This window comes from Crinia signifera, chromosome 3 (assembly GCF_055691185.1).
Source record: "Crinia signifera chromosome 3, ASM5569118v1, whole genome shotgun sequence".
NCBI classification, from domain to species: domain Eukaryota; kingdom Metazoa; phylum Chordata; class Amphibia; order Anura; family Myobatrachidae; genus Crinia; species Crinia signifera.
Genome location: NC_139219.1, coordinates 126,584,946 through 126,602,864, shown reverse-complemented (window position 1 = coordinate 126,602,864; position 17,919 = coordinate 126,584,946). Strand labels below are relative to the sequence as shown.

General features: G+C 38.9%; 1 protein-coding gene across 14 annotated transcripts in view; it reads left to right on the top strand.

Annotated features, from left to right (window-relative positions):
- Nucleotides 1-17,919, top strand: part of QKI (QKI, KH domain containing RNA binding) — a 169,534-nt gene that overhangs the window by 133,195 nt on the left and 18,420 nt on the right. For 7 of the 14 annotated variants that reach the window (XR_014471659.1, XR_014471658.1, XM_083176488.1 and 4 more), the window contains 2 exons: nt 12,398-12,485; nt 17,468-17,542. Coding sequence is in view for 12 of the 14 variants with exons in the window: in XM_083176488.1 (XP_083032614.1) it covers nt 12,398-12,485; nt 17,468-17,542 (163 nt within the window). In the remaining 2 variants the exon portion in view is untranslated. The remainder of the gene's footprint in view (nt 1-12,397; nt 12,486-17,467; nt 17,543-17,919) is intronic. The other 7 variants (XM_083176494.1, XM_083176493.1, XM_083176491.1 and 4 more) reach the window with 1 other exon arrangement.

Here is a 17,919-nt window from a genome sequence, read left to right as displayed (position 1 = left end):
AGGAACTATGTAAGATAGTGGCAGGTTGTGTTTCTGAGAGACACTTTAATGTGAAGGCATCACTTTTTCTTCCTTTCCTAGGTCACAGGTTCTCAAACTCTGTCCGTGGACCTCACACAGTTCATGTTTTACAGGTCACCTGTTGTTTTTTAATTGTGACCGTTTGATACACCACGCACCTAGCTGGGCACCCTGGAAATTGTGAACTGTGTGGAGTCCCAAACACCAAGTTTGTGATCCATTACTCAAGTCTAGGTAACTATCCCAGTACATTTTACTGCGTGTTCTGATTTTATAAAAGTTTGCAGTAGGATTTTTGTCCAATGGCACACAAAGTAATATGTCCTATAATATTTAAAAAGCCTTTGTATGAATTACTAATATTTGTGTATACATAATGAAATGTTCAAAGCATATAAACATCTAAAAATTGCAGACTCCATGCTTTGCCTTGTTTATGCATCCCTATCTCTGAGGCCGAACAGGTGAAAAAGCTATACAAATTGGGTTCTAGAGGGGCAAACAAGACCCATTGCAAAGGCATTGGATATCAATCACCGTATAATACGTTGTAGAGCTATAAAGTAATTGTGACATTACAGCAATTGTGTGCTGGGCAGACTCGTACAGATCTACATTTTTCTCTAGATGAATGTGATTCAAAAATGAGCATTTTAAAATATCAGGTTTTGTGGACAAAGGCACAAAAACTAATACATTTACCAAACATTTACAGAAGAATAATTAGGCCTTCATGTTTGTCCAGGAACTGTGACCTATTATAGGTAAAGTGGTTTTTCCTTTGTGCTCCATATATTACATTGGGCACCTGATCAACCGCAAAATGTCCCTTTAAAATATTGTAATAGTAGCTAGGTGCAAATGTCTGTTTACTGTAAAAGGTATTTTCTGTTACTTTCGTGCTAGGCAAAGTGGTGGTTATCAGGCAGTGCCTTGACTTGTTGTTAGAGCTGCAAAAAATAACTTTGCTATAATTTGCAAAGTTATTACTTGCAGCCATAATCATATGTAAAATGTCCTGTTAGTGCCTTTGTAGTGGCTCACTGTCTTTTACCCTGAAGCTGTAAGGTTGAAGTAGTGTTTGATAGATTGCAGGGTTTAGGTAGCTGGTCACATGTTTTTTACCTACTCCAGCATTTTCAAAGAGCTCTCAGTCAAAGGCTCTTTGTTTGCAACCTCAGACTAACAGCTCCAAACCCCACGCTACAGAACTTCTCCGTGCTTTGCAAAATATCCACTGGCTGGAGCCTATGAGCACTGTAAATAGTAACCCTTTCTCCCAGGCCACTCTAACTCCAGCTTCTAAATAGGCCACGTGATTGACACATTTTTCCCACAGAGACCAAATTATTCCAGTCTTTCAAGAAAAAGTACAGAGAGCGTAGATGGCTGTAAGACGAGCTGTGACTGGCCGAAGTAAACAGTACAATATTGTCTGCAGTTTCTAGCTTCTTAGAGGGTCTGACTCTCACATGTGTTTTTAATCTATTTACTACAGAAAAAAATTTGTAGTTCCTGTTTTAATCAGATGTGAAAATACAGATTATAAACAGTGCACATAAAACTTTTGGTCTTATAGACAATCATGTAGGCTATAAGAAATGTTTAGCTAAATGTATCATTCGGAAATATAGATCAATGCAATTATATTATTTTCTGTTTCGTTTTTTTTGGTCTGAGTGATACAAATCTATTATGCAACCCTATTTAAAAATGTCACTTCTCTATAGGAAAGCCACTTACCCAAACTGCTTGCCAATGTGGCAACAAAAATAACAATTACAGTATCTCATGCCTTATTAATGGTTTATACTGTAGAAGAGTGTCCTGTTCAGTTTCAGCTGCTCTCCGTTATGCAGATGTGTCTACATACATACATACATACATACATACATACATACATACATACATACATCTATCCTCTGTGCAGGCAGTGTAGCAAGTGTAATTGGTGGTATATTCTGGCATTGCAATTTAAATGGTCTACTCAACTGCACTATTCCTCTATACCATATGTCTTGTAGATGATTATCTTGGGTACAGGGAAAACCTCATTATAAACAAACGGGGTACTTTTTTTTTTCTACTCCTCCATCTTCACTCCATCCCTACTGCCAACCAGGCCACCCCACGTGTACTTATCTCTGTCCCCTTAGCCATCGGGTGCTGTGCGTGCATGTTAGCGTATAGATAGACCATACAAAATTATTTTATAGATTAAACATAAGTAGACCATTTCTGTTAGCATTAGTACATTATCTCTTATCACTGGGTATGTATTGAATGTGTGGGTTTCTTAGCGTTCATTCCACTAGATGCTTTTTTTCTTGCTTTTTCTAACTCCGTTATTTGACAGAAGAGAAGTAAATACATGAATGTAAAGCCTGCTACCAGAAAAAAAGTGTTGTGTTTAAATGGGATCATGTCAGATAGGGTGATGGGCAATGTAAAAAGATAATGCCAAGATGTTTCCCCAGTGTATCTTTAACATTATGACCCACAAATTTGTCAAGTGAAACAGCAGAGTCATCTTTGCATATTATTTGAACCGAGCCTGTACGTTGAAGAAGATAAGCAGGCTATGTTGCTCCAGAGAAATAATGATGCTAATTTATCTTTGCCAGTCCACCTAGGAAAGGAAAAGCACAGCACGGCATTCGGAAAGGAAATTGAGAAATAACTGAGCCGTGCTGTGCAATTTCTTTCAGTTTATTTTTTTGCTATGGTTTTGAAAAAGCTAAAATGGTTGTCAGCTGGGACTTTTCCTGCTTTTTAGACCTCACATTGATCCCTTTGTTAGGAATATAAATAATGTCTACTATTTGTGTGTATTTATAGAAATTTATATATTGCATGCTATACCGTACATTCTTATAATTTGTGAATGAAAATGATCAGGGACTAAAATAGAATTTATACTGGTGTTTTCTCCATTCAGAAAGAAATTCACGTTTCACTCTAAAATATACAAAATGTTGTTTAAATGAAAAATATTGTATATATCGAACTAGGTTAAAAACAGACCTGCTTTTCCAAAAGTATATTAACAACTGACTGGTGGTGTATCCATGATAAGCTACTATACAGAAAGTTGTTATGCAGTGTCGCTCCTCTGTGTCTCAGAAAATAACCTTTTGGTGCTGGTTTCACTGGTACTAGTCATGTGAAGTTGGCTCCGAAATGAGAGCATGTGTCCTGTCTCCAGCTTGGCCGTTGCTTTCGGTTTGATAATTAGCCAAGGCGTCGTCTGTTGTGTAATAAGTTTAACTATATTTTGTTTTATCTGGACTAATAAAATGCATATTCACCCCTCCAGGCTCTTCTTACCAAGTAATGGCCTGTTTCAGCAATTTTGTGTTTTCAACACATTCCACAATGGTTTTGTGTTGTGACTGTTGGAATCAAGTTTTGTCTAGCTTTCTGCCTTTGGACATATACTGGAAGACTGCTGTGGATTGTTGTATAGGTGAATATTGAGCTTGTGGATATGAATACCATGTTTATTATAAGCTTGGGTGTGATTGGTCACATCCTGTTCTTATTCTCTATACCTGTATGAAATTCGCACAGCGTGAAATGTTTGAGGCTTAAAATTAAGGGTCTCCTAATAGAGCAGCAGGATTTTTCAAATATATGAGATGATGCAGGTATTATTCGTTACATAGGATACTAGGGTAATACAGCCACACACTCGGATATTCATTTTACTTCTAACAATATAATTTAGGAATATGATTTGTATAGAGTATAAATATGGTAAAACCAATTTAAAGATACATTTCAATATCCTGTCTTCCCAATAATAATTCTAGTTCTTCATTGAGTGTAGCAGTCACTGTACTTAATGATCACACTAGGATGCAGGTGGGTTGCATGTATAGCATGTAGGGGGTACAGTCGGCGTCTTAATTGGGTCTAGGCCACCCCAGTTGTCAACATTCGTAATGGGGGCTTCCCCCAAGCTCTCTGATTAATGTGAATAGATTTCATGTGCATGCACTCTTCATCTATTGGCACTGCACTGGCATTCTGTTAGCAGGGCATCGGCAAAAATTTTGCCCTTAAGCTTGAAGACTAGTACATGTGACATGTACCTCTACTGGCCATTTTCAGCACCACTCTAAGGCTTTCAGTGAGCAACATTGGGGCTGATGTAGAGTGTGCCTCACAGCCACAATTAGCAATTGCATGCATATGCGGTGTTAAAGCTTAAGACTTCATGCATGCCTTTTGGTATCAATAAAATTAATACTACGTCATCAAGGCAATATAAAACATGTTGCATGTACAAAAAGATTTACACATATAAAAGCACTAGTAAGCCTGCTCGAAGGAAATGCTTCGAAAGCTAGTCTGCTACCCTCTCTGTGCAGGTGTGAGAGATGTAGTTTCACACTTTGCCAGCAGATGGCAGTGTTTCTGAGATATACGGACAGTAGACAGATATATAGATAAGCAACAAAGAAATTTGTAATGGTGTATTTACAAATTCTCTATTGACACCAACTGGCAGTGATCACTAGTGTTCGATGATTTTCTGCTATTTGCACCGGACCACCTGCAAATAATGCAGCATTTTCTGGTATATGCTTGTCATTGACCCCCTCACCTTCCCCATGTGTCGTGTGTAATTGCACTAATATGCTTTTACATTTGTCCCTGTCCTACATGTCCAGGCTTAAGTAGAAGAACCACATAGATCTGTGGGCATATACACATGCGATCGCGATGTTCGGACATGAATATATTCCACACAAACCTGTGTAGCCATCATATTTTCATCAGTGTCATCCTGCTTCTGAGGTAGCCAAGTAATGTCTTAAGTGGTGATCAGTGGTCTAGGCTTTTCCAGAAGCTTTATAGTGTACTTCCATGAGGAAGGAAGTAAAAATATTATAGAAAGGCACAGTAAATGTCATCTACTTTTGGAATTACTTTATTATATTGATCAAATAAGTCTGTTTCTTACCATTATTTGTCTTTGTAGGCACATGGCTAAATATACTTTCAATTAGTATTTCTACTCAAAAGCATAATGAAGACTGTTCTAAATGTTTATTTCTTCCTTGCTTAGCGAACCCATGATGTCTTAGACCAGCGGTTTCCACCCTGAGGTACTCATACCCCTGGGGGTACTGTGCAGACCAATTGGGGATAGTTGAAAATAATATGCATAACGGTGGAAGAAGTATCCCATTGTCATTTCCGGTTCCGTCAGCAGCAGCTTCTGCATCTCCTCATGCTTTTGCACGACCAGTTATCCACTGGGAGCTACCTGTGCTGCCCTTGGACATCATTCATCTGACCGGTGCTGGCATGGGTGGAGGAAGCTGTGGTATTAATCCTACAGGCGTTTGCATGAACCCGGAGAGAGTACACAGCCAGCGGGCAGATACAAAGGGACCTGATTCCTGACCGCACATTACGCCTCCCCTACTCAATAAAAGGACACACATATTGCTCACTTCCACTCCACTCATAAGTAGTATTATCGATATTCAAATTTAGAGGAAGGGGTACTCAGAAATGAAAAGTGTATTCAAGGGGTACAGGAGCATAAACCACTGTCTTAGACTATTGAAAGCTTAGTGAATGGATGCGCTGATGAAATAATTTTAACAGTGTCTGCATTATAGCTTTAAACATGATGGTAAAGCATTGCATTCAAAACTATAATGCTGGCACTGTTAAAATGCTTTAATTAGCATTATTAACATGCTGATCTGCACTGTCCACATACTAGTCATTGTCCTTGTACTGATTAACAAAGTGTGGGGATCAAACAAGCGGATAACATGGGTCCGTGAAATGGCTTATTTATGTATATTCAGTATCATTTGAAATTGTCATGAGCAGCGGTTTGTATGGGAGGCTGTTACACTACTCAAAAGAGGTATTGCATTTCTTTTTTTTTTTTTTTTAGCAGTACAATCTTTATGGAGGCCCAGGATTTAAGATCGTCAACTTTTCATAAGCTGCAGATCTGACAGTAGGCAAACACGTGTAACTAGGAAAATGTACTACCCTGTGTCTGAGGAGGTTTCTTTATATATTATGAATGGAAGGTTTTTCACACTGAATGGGAACATTCATGTGTAAAGAATTTTTCACTGGAGCACGGTATATTAGGAATAAGTACTGAACTGCAGAGGAAGGTTTCTCTTTGTCAGCGAGATAAAAGCATTCCACAGCATGCTCTGTCAAATGAGTTTTACAGGGCAGGGCTAGGAGGTTGGAGCTGTTACCATGCATGACATCCTTAGGGGCCCTGGAGGGAGCAAAAAGAAGGTAGTGTACAAAACGTGAGGGCCTCTAGTTCCCTCGGCCATGGGGCCTGACTGGTAGAGATTGATAAGAAGGGTGTCAGCAGAAAATGTATATGCTTGGTCTTTTATACGAGCTAGTTCCTCTTTAGAACACCAAGCATTCTCTGTTGCAATAGCTATTGTGTTTGTAAAATGTACATTTACTGTCAGTCTGGAGATTTGGAACAGCTTCTTATAGGAAGGAACTAGATAATGTATTTTTCATTTGCTTCACAGCATTGATTCCTCATCATATAGTCTACAAATATAGCAGCAATGATAATACAAATGACACTAAGCATTTTTTTTTCCTATTATGTGTTTTAAAGTGTACTGTACATACAGAATACAGGGGGAATGTTAAAGAATTAAGAGGATGAAAGGCTTGAGTCAATCACTTGGGCTTAAACTAAGCAATGCAAATCCGGCTTTAAGTGACCTTATTGATGTTTGCTTAAAGCAGCTTCCTCCTAGTACAAATGACTGAGCTTTGTTGTAGATACTGTATTGTGTCCCACTGGAGATTGCTGGTGCCTCCCATGTGCATCCTCTCTTTGCTTAAACAGCAACAGCCGATAGGAATGCCTGGAGCTAAAATAGAATACCAGAATGTGCCTTTGTTAGATCCACTGTCATTTGGCAATAGGACAGGTCAAAGGATGCAAAAAAACTTAAATATTTCAAATGTAGGAATGAAATGGGACAAAATAGCAACATTACCTGTATAGTGTTAGGAATCTACTTCACCTGCCATTCTGTCATATATATATTTTTTTTAAACACACCAAAAATGTACAGTACATGAGGTTCCCAGTAATAGGACACAGCTAAATATCTGCATCATTCATAATGACTGCATTCTGTAATAAATGGCGCCACCTTCTGGCAAGAAAGTCACATCCAGGAATGCATTCCTTTTTGTTTCCATTTAAACATGGGATTGAAGGTAAATGCTTTGTACAACATATTTATTTCAAATCTTTAAAATAATAAAATTTCACTTGGCACAAATTGTAACAGAAACTGTTTCTGCTTTTTTGCTTCAGTGTTCGGTGTTGCAACTTTGAGCTAAGCGCGCACACAGAGTAGTACCAATTACGGAACACTAGCAGCACTCTTATTTAAAGGCATCAACCTATTCTACAGGATCTTCTACTTCAGCAGTACTAGCAATTTCATCAGCTCAAAAACACAACATAGGACAGGGGATTGTTATATTTGAGATTGAGAACACCATTTTATTTGCCAAGTTACTTTATATAGCCATCATACAGTTGCCTGAATGTATTTCCTCTTCCTTTAAATATTACTTTCAGTTTATTCTATCCACTAAACTACAGTTCGCTTCCTTTAAATATATAAGGTTGTTCTTTTTTTCCAGAACAATTTATACAAATAATTAAATAGGACTTTTAATTAGCAATTGGCAAGGGATCGCCCGCAGGTTAATTGAACCGTGGCAAAATAGGATGTTCCCCTGAACACTAGTGTACCATTTGGGTGATGGTTGTGTATCTTTTGTTTGTTAATCCCTCACAAGCAGTGCACGGTCATGTGCTTTTTCTTACTTCAATTATACCCTAATCACAAACTCACTGCCAGCATCAGTACCAAGCCTTTGGGTTAGGCCAGCCCACTACTTATTCAGTACTTTCACTGCTAATGCACCATTTGTTTATAAGGATGTGGATCAGTTGGTCACCAGCAAGTTGTTAGACAGTTATTAGGTCAACATGCATTTGGGTTGACATATGTCTAGGTCGACATGCGGGAATGTCAACATGGATTAGGTTGACAGGGTCATAAGGTCGACATGGGGTTTTCACTTTTTTTACACGAATGTCAACAGTCAACATGGGCACAGGTTAAAATGCACCACGTCTCCTCGCCGTGCTTCCTGTCTTGGTGCCTCGCTACGCTCCACACACTGTTTTATTCTCCGGTCACGCCTCAGTGGATGGTAGGGACTGAAATACCACCTGTCACCACATGTTGGCTCAAAAAACAGTGAAAAACCCAATATCGACCTTTTGACTGTCGACCTAACCCATGTCAACATAATGTCCCTGTTGACATAGACACATGTCAACCTAATGGTGTTGACCTAATAACTGTCTAACAACTTGCTGGTGACCCAATGACCGAATCCCATTTATAAAACTTGTGCATGTCATGTCATGTCTTGTTCTGTACAGTAAGTCACTTTTTTCCCCTTATTAACAATAATTTATATAGCGCACACATATTACGCAGCGCTTTACAGATAATATTTTGAATATTCATATCAGTCCCTGGCCCAGTGGAGCTTACAAACTATATTCCTTACCACATGCACACACATTTAACATACCAGAATATTTTTGGATTGTGGGACGAAACTGGAGTACCGTGAGAGAATATACAAAATCAGCACAGTTAGTACCATGGTGAGAATCGAACCTATGTCCTCAAAGCTGGGCTAATCATTACACCATCTGTGCTGCCCAAGTGGCGTTCACACGGTTTCTGGTTACGTACTCTGCAGCCAGGGAAATTCTTGGTTATATCCCAGTCGAACGGATCACACGGTCTTCTCTTTGTGTGTGTGTGCGCAATATGCGCACTCCTGTGTCTGCCTGTGATTATGCTAGGTTTCTTGTGCCCCTCTTGTGCTGTATCCCACCCACCACCACTCTGCCAAGCTTTGGAGACCTTTTTCAAACCCATTGGGCCTTGAACTAAAGTCGAGGAGGCCTTTTCCACCATTAACAACAGAGCCAAGGGATGTACCCAGAATGAAAGAACATTGGGAGGAATGCCACCTCCTCTAATACCGGTGAAATTTGGTAACCGCTTCCCCACCACTTGTGGATTACAATAATTCCCCCATATTAAGGCGCCCAGTAGGGACGGACATCAATTCCATCTCCATCCAAGGCTAACTGGTGACTATACCATATGGATACATGCACACCTCCTTTTATATGAAATAAATAATGTCATGACAATTGTCTATTTATTACGTATTACATTTTTCTACTTTATTTTAATTCATCCTTGTAATAAACTTTTTAATCTTGAACACTGCACAGTACTAATTTAGCGCAGCAACACCCATCCTTTTCTTGTTGTGCTGCACAACTAACATAGCGACACCATGCATGTTAATAAAGGATGGTAGAGTGATAAGTCCTTCATTAAAGTTGCTCTGGTTTGTACGGGTTTTCTGGGCTGATAGTGGTGTCGGAACAAAATCCCATCGTTCCAGTGTGTACCAGGATCAAGACGCTGCGAGGACATATATACATGAAGGGTAATTAATTTAATTGAATTAATACTGTATGTAATCTTAAAAAGAGGATCAAATTCAGATTGTTCCAGTATATTGAACCACTGCACTAAATAATAGTGGAACACCATCTAAATTGTTTTTAAATAGTAAAAGAAAAGTTTGTAAATATATAGAGTGATATTCATTCATCCACTGCTATTTCCTCCGTCGGAAATAGCAGTGGGAGCCTATTCAATGCTGTCTTCCCCGACAGCATTGAACAGGCTTCTCTGCAAAACAAGCCCGACTTTAGAAGCAATCCTGCTTGTTTTGGCAAGAACGGACGGGAATTGTCGAGCTCCCGGCCGCAGCTCGACTATTTCTGGCCGCTACACACGGCCACGCCCCCTTCTTGCCGCTCGGCAGGCGGGGCATTGAATCCCGCCTGCAAAATGAGAGGCGAGCCGCCTGAGACCAGGACAGGGTCACGATGTTCGGGCCAGTCCAACAGTCATGACACGACATTGACTACCCCCCAGAATCTGTACTATGACAAATTATTAACTATATTGAACCATACATGATCTTCTGTAGTTGGATAAAAAAAGGGTCTTTACATGTTTCTGTTTCATCAAAGTGCTTCTAGGTTGCCCTATAAGGTTTATTTAATATAATAGTGAAAGCTATAAACCCATAATTGCCTATTTAATGTCATTTTTAATTTTACACCAAGCTCATAATAATTGAAATGTGGTTGCTGTGGCTTACAGCATAATAATGTGCTTTGCATTGTTAGTTGATTAAAGCATTGGTACTTGTGTATTTTGGCGGCGCCCATTGCATGCCAATAAGGCATGCAATGGTATGCGATGCGATATCGCACGATACTGTACAATGGCATACAATTTTAAAATTGTATGACATTGTACATGGCATACAATGCCATACAATGCGATGCGATTAAACATTGTATAAGCACCCTAATGGGTGCTTACAATGTGAAATGCACCCCCACGCCACCCCCCCACTATAAACGTGAACCCGAAGCGTGGCGAGCGGCGGCGGTACGCATCCTCCGACCTTTTCATACCCCCACTATCCACGTCGGCGTGGAGTTGAGAATAGAAAGTGTGGCGAGCGGACGCGGACACCTGTGAAGCCCGCGAGGGGACGCGGATACCTGTGAAGGTATCCGCGTCCCCTCGCGGGCTTCACAGGTGTCTGCGTCCGCTCGCCACACTTTCTATTCTCAACTCCACGCCGACGTGGATAGTGGGGGTATGAAAAGGTCGGAGGACGTGTACCGCCGCCCCTCGCAGGTTCGCTGCGCTCGCCACGCTTCGGGTTCATGTTTGTAGTGGGGGGGTGGCGTGGGGGTGCATTTCACATTGTAAGCACCCATTAGGGTGCTTAAAAGCACCCTTTATGGTGCTTATACGATCTTTCATCGCATAGGGGGCAAACATCGCATCGCATCGCATGCCATGCGATGAACATATCGCGCGATGCACATAGGGGGCGCCGCTATAATACACAAGTACCAAAGCATTTATTTAAATGCTATCGTATTTGTACTTTCCAGTAAACTTTTTAGAGAGATTATTTTTGAAAATTGTCTTTAACCTTTGCTACCTGACTATTTCGGATAATGTTGTCTGGGATTTCATGTGGAAAAAAATAGTTCCTTTATACAAATGATGTAATTATCTCTAGGCCAGCAGCCTTACGCAATTTAACCCAGTTAATTAAAAAAGTTTTAGATTGTTCTTAAAAAGGTTAATTAACCACTTCACAGCTAATGAGAACAGAACACTGCATTTGCCTCTGTTAATTGTAATGATTGTTTTTATGCATCATGTAAACAAAGGGTCAAATTTAATCTCCCATTTTTATGTTTCATGTAAATCTTATTAGTTGAAATGCCTTGGCTGTTATTTATTTAAAGTAATAAAATGAGTCTTATGACTACTAAGTTGCAAAAACCACAAATGAATGACTGGTCTAGGAATTGTATTAACTTAAATGATTTATAGCAGTAGTACAGCACTCTACACTACATTTAAGAGAATAATAGTACACTCCAAGTAAGCCATCTGCTTACCATTTCACATTCCCTAAAGGGAAATCGCAGCACTTTTTAGACATCATACCCAATTTCATATTCTTGTAGCTTCTATGCAGATAAATGTCATTTTATTGTACCAACTTTTAAGGCTTTTAATCTCTTTGCATGTTTGTTAGAAATGTTTTTGCAACCAGTGTGCTTTAATTAAAAATATATGCGGAGTATTATGTTTATAGCCTGATTAGTAAAGTTGTTTGTGATTTTTATTTGCTTTTTAAATTGGAGTATTATGTTTCGTAAATGAAACACATGTTGACAGTTTACTATTAATACTCAAGGGGAGAGCTGCAAACTTATTTTTTTTTTTTTTCATTTTATATTAAAACTCAATTTGGTCTGCTGCTCCTAAAAGCTCTGTAAGCGCGTCATTGCCAGTTGCTGAAAATAAGTTCAACCATTTCATTTGCTGCAAATAGATTTCATCCTTTCTTTCTGTTTAAAGTTACCCAAAAACAAGTAATTATTTGCTTTAAGACAAAGTAACAGAAACTTGTGATCCACATTAATATCAAATTGAAGGGTTTAAATTGTATTTTAAACATACCTTTTCCTAATAGATCCTATGAGTGATATAGAAAATTAACCAATCCATTTCCCATGTTCTTTATATTTAAAATGCAATGTTTGACTTGTGAAATTTAAATGCAAGGATGATGTCCTGGTAAATTGACACAGTCTGTTCCTCTCCACCTTTAGGCAGAAGGCGAAGACAGTTTAAAAAAAATGCAGTTGATGGAGCTGGCCATCCTAAATGGCACATACAGAGACGCCAACTTAAAATCACGTAAGTAGTCTTTTTTTTTTTTTTTTTTACATTATTAGTGTGCAACCAATACAAAATATCCTTATGACCTTGTGCTAATAGATGCACTGGAATTTTGTGAATTTACTCTAGTTAGTCATAATTTATTACCGTCCTGCCCCATTGGAGATATATAGATATATATATAGGTTTGATAGAAGAAAACAAACGCGGCACTCTGGAAATTTTTAGAAAACGTATATTGTAGCAAAAGTAGCTTCCAACGTTTCGGGGGTATATATCACCCCTTTGTCAAGGATAATTGTGCAATAAGATACAAATCAATGTGCTTACCTTTATCACAAAGTGAGAGGGTGAGCAGGTCACGTATGCGGGCGTGCTGGGATCAAACAGGAAGTGTACGCTAAGGGGAAATGGTAGGCGGCGGATATCCTGCCTTTGAAACGCTATGTGGAGCGCAAGCTCCTGGTTTCTTTGGAGATCGCTGATGGGGACCTGCGGAAGCGTCTCACCTGCTGTGATATCAGCGTTACCCGGCGTGACTGGTTCACCCTATAGTGAACAACAACATAGTATATGCAATTTTGATAATAACACAAAATGTGTGCAAGAAGATGCATCCAACAGCGCGATGCAAAATGAGTGCTAAAAAAAGTGAATGGTGATAACAAACAACGGGTGATAGAATTATCAAAATATTACATAAAACAATACAGGGGAGAAAAGACAGTTCACAGACATATATATACTTATGTGTTCAATCTCATTTAGAGAGGGTTAAATGGGTCTAGCGGGCTCAATCACTCAATTGTGAAAGAGTACCCATGGTCGACAGTCTCTGTCGACATGTCATGTAAGTAACATCATTTGCTATAAACAAGGGATAAATGAGAGAAGGATGTAGAAAGCAGAGCAGTGATGATGGTTTTAGAGAGAAACGCACACATCAACGTATCTGAATGGCATATTAATTGATAGCATAAGTGTACACTATCAAAAGTCTGCATGTTGTACAGGTCCAAAAATAAATTGTAAACAAGGGACAAATTACTAGAATAAAAGGAGCAGTATAGTAAGAAGAGCTGGAGAAGAAACAAAGCACACCATATTGTCTCAAAACATCAATTGGATCTCTATGTATCAACAAGGAAAAAACAATAATTAATATAGGACAAAAAAAAACAATCGGAAAAGGGTGCAGGGATAGTAAGAACAAGCGAAGAAGGAAAAGCACACTTATGAGGATCGAAAAATAGTCCAAAGGACTATCTAACAATAGTCATGTTGAAGGCTTAATGGATATAAGGATGTCAGTAATATTCAGGTTTCACTGGCTATGTAATGTGGTGTTGGTCTACATCCTTAGTGTCGGCATGTTATATAGGTCCATACACAAATTGTAAATGTGGGCCAACTAAACCAAATGAAGGGAGCAGAATAGTAAGATAAGCTGGAGATGAAAGAAAGCACACTAAGTTGTCTCCAAGTACCACTTGGATATATCTGTATTTCTCAATAGGGAAAAACTATGATTAATGAAGGGACAAATTAACCAATCGGAAAAGGGTGCAGGGATAGTAAGATAAGCGGAGAAGAAGAAAAAGCACTCACATAAGGATCACAATAATCTTAAAAATAACAGTGATACTCGTCTTTAAGACTTAGACATTAAGATGTCTCTTCTAATCAAATTTCAATGGCGGTGGTCGACACCTAATGATGTTGACACGTTTAGGGAAAATTTAATAAAAACTGTAGGGACAAAATAACTAATCGGAAAAGGGTAAAGAGAGAGTGAGATAAGCCTGAGAAGAAAAATAGCACACAAACTGAATCATGGGTCGACACAAGTCATCCATATGTGTGTCGGCTATATAGGTGTGTATTCTCAATAATGAGGACATCACACAAAGCCCTGGTTATGTGCAGGTTAATACCTCTACTAAGAATCGGCTATGTCAGACACTAATGGTGGAGTGTCTAGAGGGAATAACAGAATATATCAAATGAGGGACAATAAAATTTACTAGAAAGGGGAAAAGTGATAGTGAGATAAGTAGAGAGAAGAAAAAGCACACAAGTTCCCTCGTCGAGGTTTGGTCATACATGTAACTACTAGAGTTATTGAAGCACCAAGGAAAGATAAAAGGATAGAAAGATAGACGGAGGAAGGAAAGCACACCAAGATAAGCCTAATTTTAAAATTAGGCTTATCTTGGTGTGCTTTCCTTCCTCCGTCTATCTTTCTATCCTTTTATCTTTCCTTGGTGCTTCAATAACTCTAGTAGTTACATGTATGACCAAACCTCGACGAGGGAACTTGTGTGCTTTTTCTTCTCTCTACTTATCTCACTATCACTTTTCCCCTTTCTAGTAAATTTTATTGTCCCTCATTTGATATATTCTGTTATTCCCTCTAGACACTCCTCCATTAGTGTCTGACATAGCCGATTCTTAGTAGAGGTATTAACCTGCACATAACCAGGGCTTTGTGTGATGTCCTCATTATTGAGAATACACACCTATATAGCCGACACACATATGGATGACTTGTGTCGACCCATGATTCAGTTTGTGTGCTATTTTTCTTCTCCGGCTTATCTCACTGTCTCTTTACCCTTTTCCGATTAGTTATTTTGTCCCTACAGTTTTTATAAAATTTTCCCTAAACGTGTCAACATCATTAGGTGTCGACCACCGCCATTGAAACTTTGATTAGAAGAGACATCTTAATGTCTAAGTCTTAAAGACGAGTATCACTGTTATTTTTAAGATTATTGTGATCCTTATGGGAGTGCTTTTTCTTCTTCTCCGCTTATCTTACTATCCCTGCACCCTTTTCCGATTGGTTAATTTGTCCCTTCATTAATCATAGTTTTTCCCTATTGAGAAATACAGATATATCCAAGGGGTACTTGGAGACAACTTAGTGTGCTTTCTTTCATCTCCAGCTTATCTTACTATTCTGCTCCCTTCATTTGGTTTAGTTGGCCCACATTTACAATTTGTGTATGGACCTATATAACATGCCGACACTAAGGATGTAGACCAACACCACATTACATAGCCAGTGAAACCTGAATATTACTGACATCCTTATATCCATTAAGCCTTCAACATGACTATTGTTAGATAGTCCTTTGGACTATTTTTCGATCCTCATAAGTGTGCTTTTCCTTCTTCGCTTGTTCTTACTATCCCTGCACCCTTTTCCGATTGTTTTTTTTTGTCCCTATATTAATTATTGTTTTTTCCTTGTTGATACATAGAGATCCAATTGAGGTTTTGAGACAATATGGTGTGCTTTGTTTCTTCTCCAGCTCTTCTTACTATACTGCTCCTTTCATTCTAGTAATTTGTCCCTTGTTTACAATTTATTTTTGGACCTGTACAACATGCCGACTTTTGATAGTGTACACTTATGCTATCAATTGATATGCCATTCAGATACGTTGTGTGCGTTTCTCTCTAAAACCATCATCACTGCTCTGCTTTCTACATCCTTCTCTCATTTATCCTTTGTTTATAGCAAATGATGTTACTTACATGACATGTCGACAGAGACTGTGTCGACCATGGGTACTCTTTCACAATTGAGTCATTGAGCCCGCTAGACCCATTTAACCCTCTCTAAATGAGATTGAACACATAAGTATATATGTCTGTGAACTGTCTTTTCTCCCCTGTATTGTTTTATGTAATATTTTGATAATTCTATCACCCGTTGTTTGTGATCACCATTCACTTTTTTTAGCACTCATTTTGCATCGCGCTGTTGGATGCATCTTCTTGCACACATTTTGTGTTATTATCAAAATTGCATATACTATGTTGTTGTTCACTATAGGGTGAACCAGTCACGCTGGGTAACGCTGATATCACAACAGGTGAGACGCTTCCGCAGGTTCCCATCAGCGATCTCCATAGAAACCAGGAGCTTGCGCTCCACATAGCGTTTCAAAGGCAGGATATCCGCCGCCTACCATTTCCCCTCAGCGTACACTTCCTGTTTGATCCCAGCACGCCCGCATACGTGACCTGCTCACCCTCTCACTTTGTGATAAAGGTAAGCACATTGATTTGTATCTTATTGCACAATTATCCTTGACAAAGGGGTGATATATACCCCGAAACGTTGAAAGCTACTTTTGCTACAATATACGTTTTCTAAAAATTCCCAGAGTGCCGCGTTTGTTTTCTTCTATCAAACCTGTACATTGCTGTTCCGGAAGGCACCTGGGTCAACTATATTGCTGGAGGAGTGCCAGGCCTACACCTAGATATAGATATCTATATATCTATATATATGTGTGTGTGTGTGTGTGTGTGTGTATGTATGTATGTATATATATATGTGTGTATGTATATATATATATATATATATATATATACACATATATATATATATGTGTGTGTGTGTGTGTGTGTGTGTGTATATGTATATATATATATATATATATATATATATATATATATATATATATATATATATATATACACACACACACACACACACACACACACACACACACACACACACACACACACACACACACACACACACACACACACACACACACACACACACACACACACACACACACACACACACCTACACCTACACCTACACCTGTATTAAGAACAAAAATGCTGCGAAACCTTAGGTTTTTGGAGTATTGCCCACATTTCTGTATGGTCCAAGCTTGGACCTGCTGTTCAACACCATCTGTAGTGAGAAGGTGTGGGGGGGGAGTGATATTTTTCAGTCTTTAACACCAGACCCTGGTCTACCGCTTAGAAGTGGACACTTGGAGTCGATGTAGTCTCCAAGCACTACTGGGCATGACCCGGGTCAAACCTTTCACAAGCCAGATCACTGACCCGGGAGCAAGTCCTGGGACTAACCTTGGGTATAATATTATGTTCTGCATATATGTTCTGCCAAGCTATTATCGTATTTGTTGCCCTGCTTGCACTTGTAATATTCCTTTATTTATTTACAGTTTCTTGTATAGCGCAGCAAATTCCGTTAGGAAACAGTGATGAAACAAACTGGGTAGTAACAAACCAACATAGAGGTAGGAGGGCCCTGCTCGCAAGCTTACAATCTATATTTACCTTGTAGTTTGCATTGCCTTAGCAACCAGTCTGATTTTTAGCTAGCCTTTAGTACATTATCTATATAATAATTGTAATCTGGTTGCTTTGGGCAACATCCGTACATGTCCTCTTCATTAGTTTATATATCTTCCATGTAGAAGCAAACAATATTTTAGCAGACAAGTGTAGTCAGAATAAGAAAAGGCAATATTTATAGGATGAAATTAGTTACAGCACTTGTAATGCACTTTACGCAAAAAGATAAAATTTGCTTAAATATTTACAAAAAAATGCATTGGTTACTTAACAGCACCACCTCTATATGCTACTTGATAAATTCACTTTGTACGTAGAG